We start from the raw sequence: 12,329 nt of genomic DNA, 5'->3' as shown, positions 1-12,329 counted from the left end.
AATTGCTTTAACTGAGAAAAGCTGAAAAGTTTTGGAATGGAGTAAGGATGATTCATAAGTAAATTTAGCAGAATTTTCTAGGGGGGACGGGGGGGTGGTCACATGAAGAGAAGATGTGATAACAATCTGATAGATTAGAAAAAATTATACAAACCAGTGCGGTGGAAGTATTGCCCAAAAAAAAGTGGCATGGCATGGTTATAGTCAAAAACGACTAAAAACTGAAATAAAATCAAAAAGTACTTCACCAAACATTTTTGAATGGTATACATGTTTATGAAAAAACAAGTTGTTGCAGATTTATTTATCTATATTTTCCTTTAGTAGACTTGTTTGATTTTTTATTTGACTGGTGCAGAATGTCACTTCATGATGTAAAAACGTTTCAAGTGATTAACCATGGACTCATTTTTTTATGTGATAAAATCTGGAAAATATGAGAGGAATATATACACAACTAGGAGCCACTATAGGTCTTAATATACTTAATTTTAAGTGCACAGACATATTAAAGACTGTTAGACAAGTCAGCTTAAAAACAGGCGATATGAGGGATTCTGTGTTTGTTTTTTTTTTTATCTTCGACCAGGAGGCTTTTTCCCAGGTGAGATAATATTTAATCACTGAGCAAGTTAGATGGAAAAACCTTGAGAGAAGGGACTGATAAAGAGCGGCAAAGTCAGAGAGTTCCCCTCTATATAAACCCACTGCATCTGCTCCAGAAGTGTGTGGATTCATTAGGTGCAACCATGAAGTACTTCATTCTCTTGGCTCTTGTTGCTGCAGCTTGTAAGTTTCTGTCAAGGATTAATTTAATCTTGTATTATATTCATTTGAGGCTTTAAAAGTCTTACGCTTTGGTTTACAGATGCTGCTCCCCTGGAGGATGACAAGATCGTTGGTGGCTACGAGTGCAGGAAGAACTCTGTGCCCTACATCGCGTCTCTGAACGCTGGCTACCACTTCTGTGGAGGCTCCCTGATCACTAGCTCCTGGGTGGTGTCCGCCGCTCACTGCTATCAGTCGTAAGTCAATCATCTGCGGATGTAGCTTTAAAAGACACTCAAAATTACAACATTTCACAAAGTTTCAGGGTACGTGTGCAATCTTCCTTCTCTCTGCAGTCGCATCAACGTGCGTCTTGGCGAGCACAACATCGCTGTCAATGAGGGAACAGAGCAGTTCATCGACTCCTCAAAGGTCATCCGTCACCCCAGCTACAACAGCTACACCCTGGACAATGACATCATGCTGATCAAGCTGGGCTCCCCTGCTGGCCTGAACAGCTACGTGTCCACCGTGTCCCTGCCCTCCAGCTGTGTCGGCGCCGGCACTAGCTGTCTGATCTCTGGATGGGGAAACACCCTCAGCTCTGGATGTCAGTGCCACATCATTTATATACAATGCATCGCAGTTTAGAATGGATATTTATATTTATTTATGATGCTTTAGCCAACTACCCTGATACTCTGAGGTGCGTGGATGCCCCCGTCTTGAGCGACACCAGCTGCAGGAACTCCTACCCTGGAGAGATCACCTCCAACATGATCTGCGTCGGATTCCTGGAGGGAGGCAAGGACTCCTGCCAGGTAGAACACGAACAAAAAACAGCATTTGGTAAAACAGGTACATCTTCAGAGGACTTTAACTCATGCCTTCTCTGTGTTTCAGGGTGACTCTGGTGGCCCCGTGGTCTGCAATGGTCAGCTTCAGGGCATTGTGTCCTGGGGTTATGGCTGCGCCCAGGCGAACAGGCCCGGTGTCTACACCAAGGTCTGCAACTACAACAGCTGGATCCAAAACACCATGGCCTCCAACTAGATGGAGAATAAAGTCATTGAGATCTGTCGTGACGCTGAACAATCTCACAATATGACAAATAAATGGTGAAAATAATGTTCTTGTTTGTTTTATTTCTCTGGGTAAAAAATTTCCTTTTCTAAATCAGCACAAAATAAAATAGAAAATAGAAAGCTGTTATTATAAAATCAGCTTGCACATCATGCCAACATTACCATCACGTATGGCCAAAGATAATAAAAAACCACACTTCAATTTAAACCGAATCTGAGTAACATACAACAACTCCAACATAATCTGAGCCGGATTCCTAGAAGGAGGTAAGGACCCCTACCTCGTCTTCTCTCCTCTGTGTATCATTGTCTCCGGTGGCCCCAGGGCAGAGTGACCTGGTGTTACAGCTGTGCCATGAGAAAAAGGTCCGGTGGTCATGGCAACGTGTGCAACTACAACACCTGGACTTGCAACATCATGTTCTTAGACTGAGTAAAAAAAAAAAAAAGTCAGCGATGGATCTGAAGAAACCTTCAATATGACAAACAATAAATAGCTTCAATTCACATCTCTACCTTTGCTTGCTTCACAACATCCACTGTTGAGAAAGCTTACCAGTTATAAGAACTTCTCTAAATTAGTAAAATGTAAAAATAAATATACTTTCTAAAACCATAAAATATTCATCTATAATTGACTAAACTGACTACTGATTATTTCCACTGGTAAATGACAAAGATCATCGTGCCATTTATTAAAGGCACGGCCACTGAACCTCAATGTACTTTAAGATACAAGAAGGAAAGCTCTGCCTGTTGCCTGTATTTTTACGTCTAATGTCATTTAAGATTAGTCAGACATTTTGGTGTTTTTGGATGGTGTCCTGGTAAGGATGCCATCTGGGTGTTCTGATGTGCTGATGAGAAACGTCAGTGACTGTAGAGTGCGTTCAACTGTTTTGTCAGCTAATGGGGTACGATGCACAGTGCTCTTTTGTGGCGAGGAGTGGATGTCCACAACGAACAGCACGTTAATTTAAACACCAAGTGATTCATGACTTAAGGTATATGATCAAATTTGTGTATTGTATCATCAGAACTAGTCTGTTATGTCTTGGAAGACTTTGGCGAACAGAAGGTTGGGGAATTTGATCTGGGGTTGGGTGGGACTGCCCAACCCCAGGGTAAATCCTAATGAGTTGTGAGGATGAACTTGGAACATCTGGAATAGACATGGACTCTGAAAGGGGATTCTATTGCAGGTACAGTTTTTAGAGGCTGAAGGCCTCGGGTTAAGGTTATATACCTTCTTGCTCAGCTGGATTAAAAAGAAAAACAAGATCACAAGAATGTAAAACGCATCATAAATGCCTCTTGAAATTACTAGTTTTACATCACCGCAGTACACAGTGTGGCTGAACATTACACAAACACAAAGATTTCAAACAACTCGGTGAGACATTCAGGAGCAAGTATTCTTACTTTAAAATAGCATGTAGTTGATATCAAGTATTTACAGTCGCTGTACATATAGACACACAAGCATTTTTTCTCATTTTCTATCACTAAATTAGACTTGTTGTACTTTTCAACAATTTGGGAAAGCACTTTAAATAAAGTACTTGCAAATTGTTTCTATTTGCCAGCTTCTGATTTCATTCACATCACCAGGAAAATATCTGCTAAACTCACTCAATCACCTTACTGGTATATAATCAAAAATCAGTGGAAATAAATTTAGGGAGTATAGAAAAGACCCTATGGAGTTCCAAAGAGTTCATGAGAACGAATGTGTCAGTCACTCCAAAGAACAATATGACTAACTTCCCCATACAGAACATGTCTTGACGTTAGTAGTTGTTTAAAAGGCTTTTCCAGAAAACATTTAAAAATTTTTAGCAGTTTCAATACTTCGAATTTCTAATACCCTTAAATTCATAGATCTCTTAGGTTGCTACTGACGACTGGTGTGAATCCATGTCAACGCCTCAATGCATTTAATACTTATTTTACCAACTGTATGCAAGTTATAATAAAAGCAAACTCAATCAGTAATTTGTGTTGAATGAATAAAAAGATCTGCACATTCCAGGACTTATGTTTTGTATCTGTTTTTCTGATGAAGAGCCAAATATTAAATCCTGCAATGTTCAAGCATCTTTACTTTTTCAGACACTTTACACGTCTTTTACAGAGATTCCAATAACTGTATGTGTTGGAGTCAAGACTCCTCTCATCTTCAAGAAAATAAAAGTTTCATAAGCTTAAAAAAGACAGTTTTATGTGGAAAAAGAAACTTTATTTGTAAGAGAAACTAGAGCATAAATTTATGTACAACAAAACAAAATGTGTTTCTTAAAAAAAAACAACTGTATTTCATGGTTCCAAAATACTCAAGGCAACAAGACAAGGAGCAAAACATTAATGTTCTGCGAGAGCTCAGATACAACAGGAGGGGCATGTTTATCAGCCAGTGTACTGATCAGCATATTATCAAATTGAAATCCATCATAATGAACATGTACAAAGTCGGTAATCAGTTTTAAAATCTTAGAAAATACTGATGAGTGTCTGCGACCAAATCTCTTTTCATTTCTGATTGTTCCCATAGAAATAAACCGAGGTCAGAAAACACCAGGTGGATGTTCAGTTCACAGTGACATTTCACGATCCATTGCACCTCTGCAACTGACTGTCAGGAAAAATATTCAGCCATCCATCAATTCAAAGTAGAATGCTTACAGAAACAGCTCATGTTATTTTAGAACAGGCACATAAAACAAAACTTTCTCAAGCCATTATTAAATTCCTGATGATCAAGAGGAAGATTCTTGGGGGGGTATTATGCTTTTCCTATTTAGAGTAATTTATGCGTACCCAAACACATTCTTTAGACACAAATCCAATCCCAGTATTAAATCTCTGAGTCTGGTGAGTAACTCATCTACCCAGAACACTAATAATCCAACATGCTTTTCTGACACACAGCTACAGTTTTAGGCATACTTGAGCAATTTTAAAGTTTTATAGCTCCACATCTAAAGGTTTTCAGGTAGTTTGCTCAAGCTAACAGAAACTATGTTGATAAACTAAGGTAAGGCGCATATACAGAATAAGCTTTAATAATTAGGTATGGGCTTGTCTCCATGAATACGAGACTCTATGACAATCTTGTGTAAAAATATCAATGTATTAAGAAAACAAACAAAATAGCATAAGAGAATATTCCCCAAACAACCAAATGGGTACTTATCAGTACGAAAAAAACAGAGAGACAATTTTAAATGGCTCATAGGCCGTTCAAGAGCAACACTGTGCCCCATTTCTTTTTTGTGATGTAAAATTTTATATGTTATGAAGATGTAACTTTTTTAAAACCTCAGTACACCTTGATGGCTTTAACTGGCCCATGGCACAAGCAGCTTTACACCGTGTTCATCTTTTTTTCCAGATCTCATGTTAAAGGGGAAGAATCATACATGATCATCTTTCTAAATTTAAGCTGGTGTCTGTAGATTATCCTATGATTCCTTCAATGTAAACTCTTAACCTCAACCTTTCAGTGGCACTGGTCTTTTCAGTGGCACTGGTCTTACCTCACTGACATACGTTTAAAATGCATTATTTTAAACCAGGCCTCTTGCGTGGTCCATATAATGGTGAAATAGGTCTGAGACTGCAGGAAATACAACTCCACACACAGCACACTCTAAACTGTCTGAGGAGTCTTTGTTTGATTTGCTGGTATTTTGAGTCCAGGTTGAGTTCACATGTTTTAGGGGTGCAGAAGGTTTTCCGGGGCCATTTTCTTTAACTTTATTGGTGCCAATTAAATGTGTCCTGTTGGGACAATGAGTAGAATAATCTACGTCTAAAGGTTGCATTTGAGGATTTAGATCTGGGTGTTTTTGTGAAGAGTATAAAACAGAGCTAGTTCTGCCAGCTGAGGGTGCAAATTCGCTAGGTGGGGCAATTTTGGCTCTCGACTGAGAACTGTGAGGGTCAGTGAGCAACACTAAATTTGGCTCCTTGCGTAGGTCTAGCACTGACGAATGGCAGAGCTGATGGGTGAACAGCAGATCAAGAGTCCCAAAGCTACATGTGCACTGCTCGCACTGATAAGGCAGTGAAACTTTCTTCGGCCTCTCTTTGATCCAGTGGTAGTCGGGGTGCTGATTCATGTGCTCTCTGTAAGAACTGGCGAATCGGAAACCCTGCCCGCACTGGGGACACGTGAAACGGCCACTTGGCTGCCGATGGACCCTCTGGTGAATCCATAGTTTCTTCCAGCTTCCCAGCGTCTTTCCGCACTGGGTACAGGGGAATGTCTGGTTGGGAGAATGGGTGAGCATGTGGGCCCGGAGCCTGCCCATGTGCCGAAACTGACGCCCACAGCTCGGACACAAGTATTTCCTGGGATCGGATCTGTTATCCAACTTGTTTAGCCTTGAGACAACATATGAGACAGGAAGAGCGGGGCTGACTGGGATCTGAAGCGGCTTGCCTAAGTGAGCGGGGCGTCTTTTGCGAACAATGCTTTGCTGTTTTTTCTGGGGTTTAAAATCTGAAGGCGCAACACAAGGTGGACTGTTGCATTTCGAAGTGCTATGCGAAGGCACTCTGTAACGAATCATTGACATCATCTCCTCCTCTTTTATTGAGCTGAACACGTTCCTTTCCGCTGCGCACCGACTCCGGTGGGCTTCGAAGTCAGACATCACGCTGAACAGCTTGTCGCAATACAAGCAGCGGAACAGCTTGGTGCCCGTGTGCTCCTTCATGTGATTGTTGAAGTTCTGCAGGTGTTCGAAAATGTTCTTGCAGATGTAGCACGTGTACGTCAGCAGCGGCTTTATGCGTCTGTTGGCTTGGGAGTCGTTGCTGCCGCTTACCGGTTTGCACGGGTGGTTTTTGGCGTTGCTGTAGTGGGAGAAGGACTTCTCGCAACGGGTGCAGTTGTAGCGCTTCACAGTCCAGTGCGTCAGCTCGTGCACACGGAGGAAATAAGACTGCCCAAAAGCTCTGCCACATATGTCACACTTGTAGGGCTTCTCTCCCGTGTGGATGCGGACGTGTCGCTTGAGGGCGGACTGGAATGGGAACGTCTTGCCGCAGTACTGGCATGTTTTGCTGCTTTTTTTCTCCTCAAATTCATTCTGAATTTCCTGGGCACTCTTGATGCTTCTGGGTTGGCTTAGATTTTCTATTCTCCTGTTGGGATAAATAAGGGCCGGCTCGTTCACCCCCTGTGTGTGTGTCTCCATATGAGCGGTGAACTGCGAGATGGAGACTCTGATTTTGCACAGCTGGCATTTTTGATACATGTTGTTCTTTAGGTGCATCTTGAGATGGAGATTCAAGTTGGAGTTTTTGGTAAAACCTTTCCCACATTCTGTGCATTTGAAGGGCCTCTCTCCTGTATGAATGCGCTGATGGACGATCAACTGAGACAGAAATTTAAATAGACGGCCACAGTAGCCACATTTTAGCATGTTTTTGCCCCCTTTTTTAACATAAACAATATTATCGTTGACATCCGAGTTGGCTTCTGTCTTCACATTGCCACAGTCAGGTTTCTGTTCAACTTCGGGGGTAGCCTCCTGTTTTTCTACATGGTTGTTGCTTGTGGGAACTTTAAAAACTCTTCTCTTTCTTTTGCCACCTTTCTTACACCTATAGACTGTATGAGCCCTGTTTGGTAATGTAACTGAGGTGTCTGCACTGTTTTGAGAGGCATGATTATCTGACACAGGAGGTAAAGCATTAACCTCCATCTCAATATTCTCAGATTTCACAGTTATAGGTTGTAGTGTTTTTTCAGAGGATGATTCTAAAGCCATGCCAGAGGTTTCTGCTCTCTGCGCATCTGCAGAGAGCAGATGATCTGGATGATCAGATGAATTAGGAATTTGTAACTGAGACTCCTCTCTGCCATTTGTCCTCGAGGACGTCTTTATATCAGAGCTTTCCGTTTGAGAGGGATCTAACAAATCTAATCTGTTCAGATCCTCTTCAGGACTCTTCTCTGGCTCTGGAAAGGATTGCAACTGTTGTACTAAAGGCTCTTCGGCATTAATGTTCCTATCAGTCTCCTGTTTATCAGCACTGCGTTCCACCTGTTTGTCTGTCTCTGCTTCCCCTGCCTCATTGCTCAACACAGGTGAAGCCTCTGTGGAATCATCCAACTTTGCCACTTTGGCTGGAACATTCTCATTAACCAGAGGCTTAGTCCTTCTTCTCCTTCTAATGCCATGATTGTATATCGGGTTACTGTAGTCTGTAGAAGTCCCCTCTGTTATCCTTATGTCAGTATTGCTGCCAGGGTTTCCGTTCTCTGTTGAAGGGTGTTGCTCTCCTCTACTCCTCAGGGTCCATCCGAGGTTATTAGATTGACGGGGTGTGGGTAGCTTTGGAGCAGTTTGTTGGGAAGCTGTAGATTCTGATTTTTTTGGCCGTCCTCTTCTTCTTACCTGCAATGTGACCTCACCATCTACTTTGTCACTCAGGACGGCGTCCGAACCTGATTTCTCATCTTGAGATGATCCACTGATTATATGATGGTCTGAATCACCAGTGATGTGGTTGACTGAAGCTGCTGACAAAGCTGTTGTGGCGCTGACGTCCTCATGCTGATCTGTATCACAACTAGCAGCCTCTGAATCCTTTTTCTCTTCAGTCAAAGTCTGTTTGCCTTTAACATGCCTCCCACGTCTTCGTTTGGCCCTTTTCTTATATGTTGGAGAGTTCACAGAGGTCAGCTGAGGTCCACTGTCCATCCCCACTTGTGACAACGCGTCCTCACTTGGCTGACATTTTAGGTCTGCAGTTGTAGAGCTCGTATGGACGTCAGACTCCTTGTGTTCTGACTCTCTTAGAGCAGACTGATTCAGATCTGTCGCACTCATGTCCTCTCCGCACCTCTCACCAGCAGGTGTCTGTTGAATAATGAGGGAAAAGAGGCTTTAATGTGTTTGGTTGGAAAACTCTCCAAAAAAATTAAACAACTTTAAGATGCACTTTAATCTTTCTCATGTGACTACAGCATGCAGATAAACAAGTAAGCTAATAATGCAAAGCCATGCAAAAGACTTGATCGCACCCGAGCATTTTCACAATCTGCCACACATCACAACCAGAAACCACAATGTATTTTATCCACATTTAGGCTCTGTCCACACTGGAACATTTTTTTCCTAAAATGATAATATTTTTTAGCATTTGTGCTCCATATCTAAAGGGAAACTGCTGCAGAACCTCAGTAAAGGTTTTACAAAAAACTCCATTCATACTTTGTTGTTCCCTATTCTTCTTCTGATTTTGTTCTTTCACTATATTTATAGCCAGCCTTGAATAAGGCCTTAATATAATAAGCAACACTACATGGTGGCAGCAGCACCATGCTGTGGGGATCCATTTTTTCCCAGCAGAGGCAGCTAAGTTTTTTTTATTTTTTAAAGTTGACAGAAATATGGATAAGGCTACAAATAAAGTAAACTTGTTAGAAGCAACAAGTGTTGAGACTGGAGCAGATATTCACATTCCAGCACTGCATTGACTTAAATATCAAGCCAGAGCTACAACTGAATGGTTTACATAAAAGCATATTTATGTGTTAAAATGGCCCAGTCAAAGTTCAGATATAAATCTAATTGAACATTTGTGTGAAATATTGAAAACTGCTCTTGGTAATTTCAAAAAACTTTAGAATGCAATTCCAGGGAAAGGTGATTCTAAAAAATACTGACTTCAGGTGAATATGAATGCCATGGTCGTTACACCTTTAGATCTCTAATTCTAAAAAAAAAAAAAAAAACAGGCATCTAATTGCTTTAATTTTACATTTCACAATTACACAATACCGTTAGCTGGTATTTCACATAAAAACCCTATCAAATGTTAGTGTTTGAGGAAAAAATATTTAAAAGTTCAAAGGGCATGAATACTTTTGCAGGGTACCATACTTGGGACTGTGAGATAATATGGTGTACTTTAAAATTAAAACTGTAGACATGCGCTCCTAAAACTGGCGAGTTTTCAACATCAGCACTTTCTTATAACTCTTGCTTTCCATGCACTTTTTCTTCCTTCAGTAGCTACCTGCTTGCAGTCTGATGGAGCGTGAACAAAACTGCAGGGGGAGCTTGCAGACGTTAAATCAGATTCTGTATTTTGATCACCGCTTCCTTTGCCGAACGACATTTTAGTCCCCATGGCAAGAAGTCTGCAGGGAAGAAAATGACAAACAAGCAGTGATGCAAAATCAAAGAACAACGTAATCGTAATGTCTGACATCAATATGTAGAATTTGCAGCAAAAAAAGCATGAAAAAGTGCCACAGTGGTGGTTTGTGTCAACAGCTTACAAGTGGTTGTTTGCATTGTGTTCGTATGAAGATGATAAACAAGCACGGGCATCATCGTTCATGGTGGTATAAATCTGAAGCAGATAAAGGATTCTTCATTGCCTATCAGTGGGGGAAAATATAAAATATACTATTCTACACATCTATAGAGGTTGCAGTTTTTACTTAAAAATGAACAACGTTCAATGTAACTTGTCTGCTGTATGCGATATCCACTAGCTGCAACATTAAAAACACTGAAAGCATCAGGTGCTCTGAGAAATTGTCTGACGACAATTTTGATTTAGACTGATCAGTAATCGGCAAACTGGAAAACGAAATGTACTTATTTTTCCCAATAAGTGGATACATGACACATCAGAGGTAACTTTGAAAGTAACTCTTTCTGGTGCATGAGTTGCTGCTGAGGGAAAACTAGTGAACTGAAGCTATGACATGTGCGGTAGTTCATGAAGCAGATGCATCAAACCAGTGGGCTGAAGCATGGTTTGGTTATGTGAATGCTGCTTTGGATCCGTCTTCTTTTGGGTCAATCATGTGAAAAAACAAGTGTGTCACTGAGTGGATTGTTCCTACTGAATGGTGTTCAGTTTTCCAAACACCTACAAACTTGTCAGTCAATCCCAGCATCTGCTTTTGCCAGAATGCCAAAAAGTGTGCATTTGGATTAGTTTGCACATTTTAAAATATTTCATTTGACTTTATTAGTAGATTTTTAGTAATGCTTTGAGAGAGTGAATGTGGGTCATTTTACAAAAATTGTTTGATTTTATGTTACTATGAGCAAATCACTGTTGCTCATAAAGTTAATTTAAAACAACTGTGTTTGCTCTTTCTATAGTACATGAATAAAATCGGTATTGGCAGATCAGTAATCATTTCTCATCAGTGCGCCTCTAAATGAAACATAAAAAACACGACTTTTTACTGAACAACTCTATTGGTTAGTTGGATATCATTTTTAACGCATCCCAAAACAGCTCATTTACACGTGGAGAGATGTGCTGTAACAAAAACACAGTAACTTGTTCAAAGCACTGCATATGATCAATAAATATAAAAACATAGGGGAAACTGCATGTCCGGATGTAGAAGCTGCTGTTAACATCAGCCCGCTCCTCTCCTCCATTGAACATCTGATGGAGACTTTCTGACCAACAATGACTTGTGTCTGTCTCATATTTCACACCACTTATGCCGATCAGACAAAATGGCACAGACTTGTTTCCCAAGCCTTTTTGTAATGTTTCACCCCTGCATCCAGACACCAGTTAACATTAGAAACTAATAGCAGCATGACCAACAGTGAATGTGAGGCATCTATGGTTCTGTAGGCCAGTTAGCTAGCTCGGTTTTCTAAAGCGTCGCAGGCCAACCGCACCAACCCGTTAACCCCAGCGTCTACTGGCAAAACTTTGTTTATAAACAATAAGGAGTGAGTGAATCATTTTAGAGCTGCGGTTCGTGGAGCGTGATGGGTGGTAAACACAAAGTGCCTGCCTTACACTGCTTTGCCTGCGCGGGGTAAAACCAAGTCGGGATTGGTTTCTGCGTCGCGTGCACGAACCGCTGCTCCGCTAGCTAGCACTAGCTAACTCAAACCTGGCTCTCTCTGAGGCTGTTTGGAAACTTTCTGCGGTGTAACAGTGACCCAGACACGGGGTTGCACACGGGAACCAGGCTTTACCTTCTTTTCGGGCCAGTTTTCTGCAATACGACACTCGTTATCCATGCACAAAGCAGCCAGACTAATGCTAATAGCGCTGTGTGGGTTAACAGAGCGTCTGCTTCCCGTTCCGTCGGAAATAGGACTATTCTCCTAGAGGACTAGCAAAAAATGCACAAAATCCCAAGATGTTTCCACAGTAATGAGGAATACTACAACAGGCTCTTGACAAAACAGAGTAATAACTAGACAGCTATATTTAAAAAGACGCTGACCGGAATGTATGTTTTAGGAATAATAATAACAGCATACACTAATATGTTTTACTTTGAATATATTCCCTAACATTTTGGATACAAATTAAAATGTTTAGTGTGCAAATGCCTCCAATGTAACACTGGGTCTGAATAAACGGAACGCCTGATATAGAGTTTAAATTGAGATTTATGGTATTTAAAGTTTTGATTTGACGTTTGCCTACGCTCATCATACACATGAATGCCATTGC

General features: G+C 41.1%; 2 protein-coding genes across 4 annotated transcripts; one reads left to right on the top strand and one right to left on the bottom strand.

Annotated features, from left to right (window-relative positions):
• The first annotated feature begins 655 nt into the window (after window positions 1-655).
• Window positions 656-1,896, top strand: LOC103478467 (trypsin-3-like). The gene is made up of 5 exons (XM_008432354.2): window positions 656-789; window positions 869-1,025; window positions 1,125-1,378; window positions 1,453-1,589; window positions 1,672-1,896. The coding sequence occupies exons 1-5, from the start codon at window positions 750-752 to the stop codon at window positions 1,819-1,821; spliced, it is 738 nt and encodes a 245-aa protein (XP_008430576.1). The 5' UTR covers window positions 656-749; the 3' UTR covers window positions 1,822-1,896.
• Window positions 1,897-4,070: 2,174 nt separating this feature from the next.
• On the bottom strand, window positions 4,071-11,994 carry LOC103478468 (uncharacterized). Of its 3 annotated transcripts, XM_081616957.1 has the most exons (4): window positions 11,843-11,970; window positions 10,156-10,257; window positions 9,891-10,014; window positions 4,071-8,728 (listed from the first exon to the last, which is right to left on the bottom strand). In XM_081616957.1, the coding sequence occupies exons 2-4, from the start codon at window positions 10,215-10,217 to the stop codon at window positions 5,420-5,422; spliced, it is 3,495 nt and encodes a 1,164-aa protein (XP_081473083.1). In that variant the 5' UTR covers window positions 10,218-10,257; window positions 11,843-11,970; the 3' UTR covers window positions 4,071-5,419. The 3 variants fall into 3 exon arrangements, with proteins under 3 accessions (XP_081473083.1, XP_008430579.1, XP_008430580.1); XM_008432357.3 differs by lacking the exon at window positions 10,156-10,257 and having other exon boundaries at window positions 11,843-11,994; XM_008432358.3 differs by lacking the exons at window positions 10,156-10,257; window positions 11,843-11,970 and adding an exon at window positions 11,661-11,819.
• Window positions 11,995-12,329: the final 335 nt, after the last annotated feature.

This window comes from Poecilia reticulata, chromosome 16 (genome assembly GCF_904066995.2).
Source record: "Poecilia reticulata chromosome 16, P_reticulata-male-v2, whole genome shotgun sequence".
Lineage (NCBI taxonomy): Eukaryota > Metazoa > Chordata > Actinopteri > Cyprinodontiformes > Poeciliidae > Poecilia > Poecilia reticulata.
The sequence above is the reverse complement of the archived record's forward strand: the minus strand, read 5'-3'. Positions and strand labels throughout refer to the sequence as shown.

Excerpts from the sequence above, each read along its gene's own strand:
- LOC103478467 (XM_008432354.2), top strand. The coding sequence starts at position 750 with ATGAAGTACTTCATTCTCTTGGCTCTTGTTGCTGCAGCTT. Across the intron at positions 1,026-1,124 it reads GCCGCTCACTGCTATCAGTC|TCGCATCAACGTGCGTCTTG; the intron begins GTAAGTCAATCA and ends TTCTCTCTGCAG. Across the intron at positions 1,379-1,452 it reads AAACACCCTCAGCTCTGGAT|CCAACTACCCTGATACTCTG; the intron begins GTCAGTGCCACA and ends ATGATGCTTTAG.
- LOC103478468 (XM_081616957.1), bottom strand. The coding sequence starts at position 10,217 with ATGAACGATGATGCCCGTGCTTGTTTATCATCTTCATACGAACACAAT. Across the intron at positions 10,015-10,155 it reads CACAATGCAAACAACCACTT|ACTTCTTGCCATGGGGACTA; the intron begins GTAAGCTGTTGA and ends TCTTCCCTGCAG. Across the intron at positions 8,729-9,890 it reads CTCCATCAGACTGCAAGCAG|ACACCTGCTGGTGAGAGGTG; the intron begins GTAGCTACTGAA and ends ATTATTCAACAG.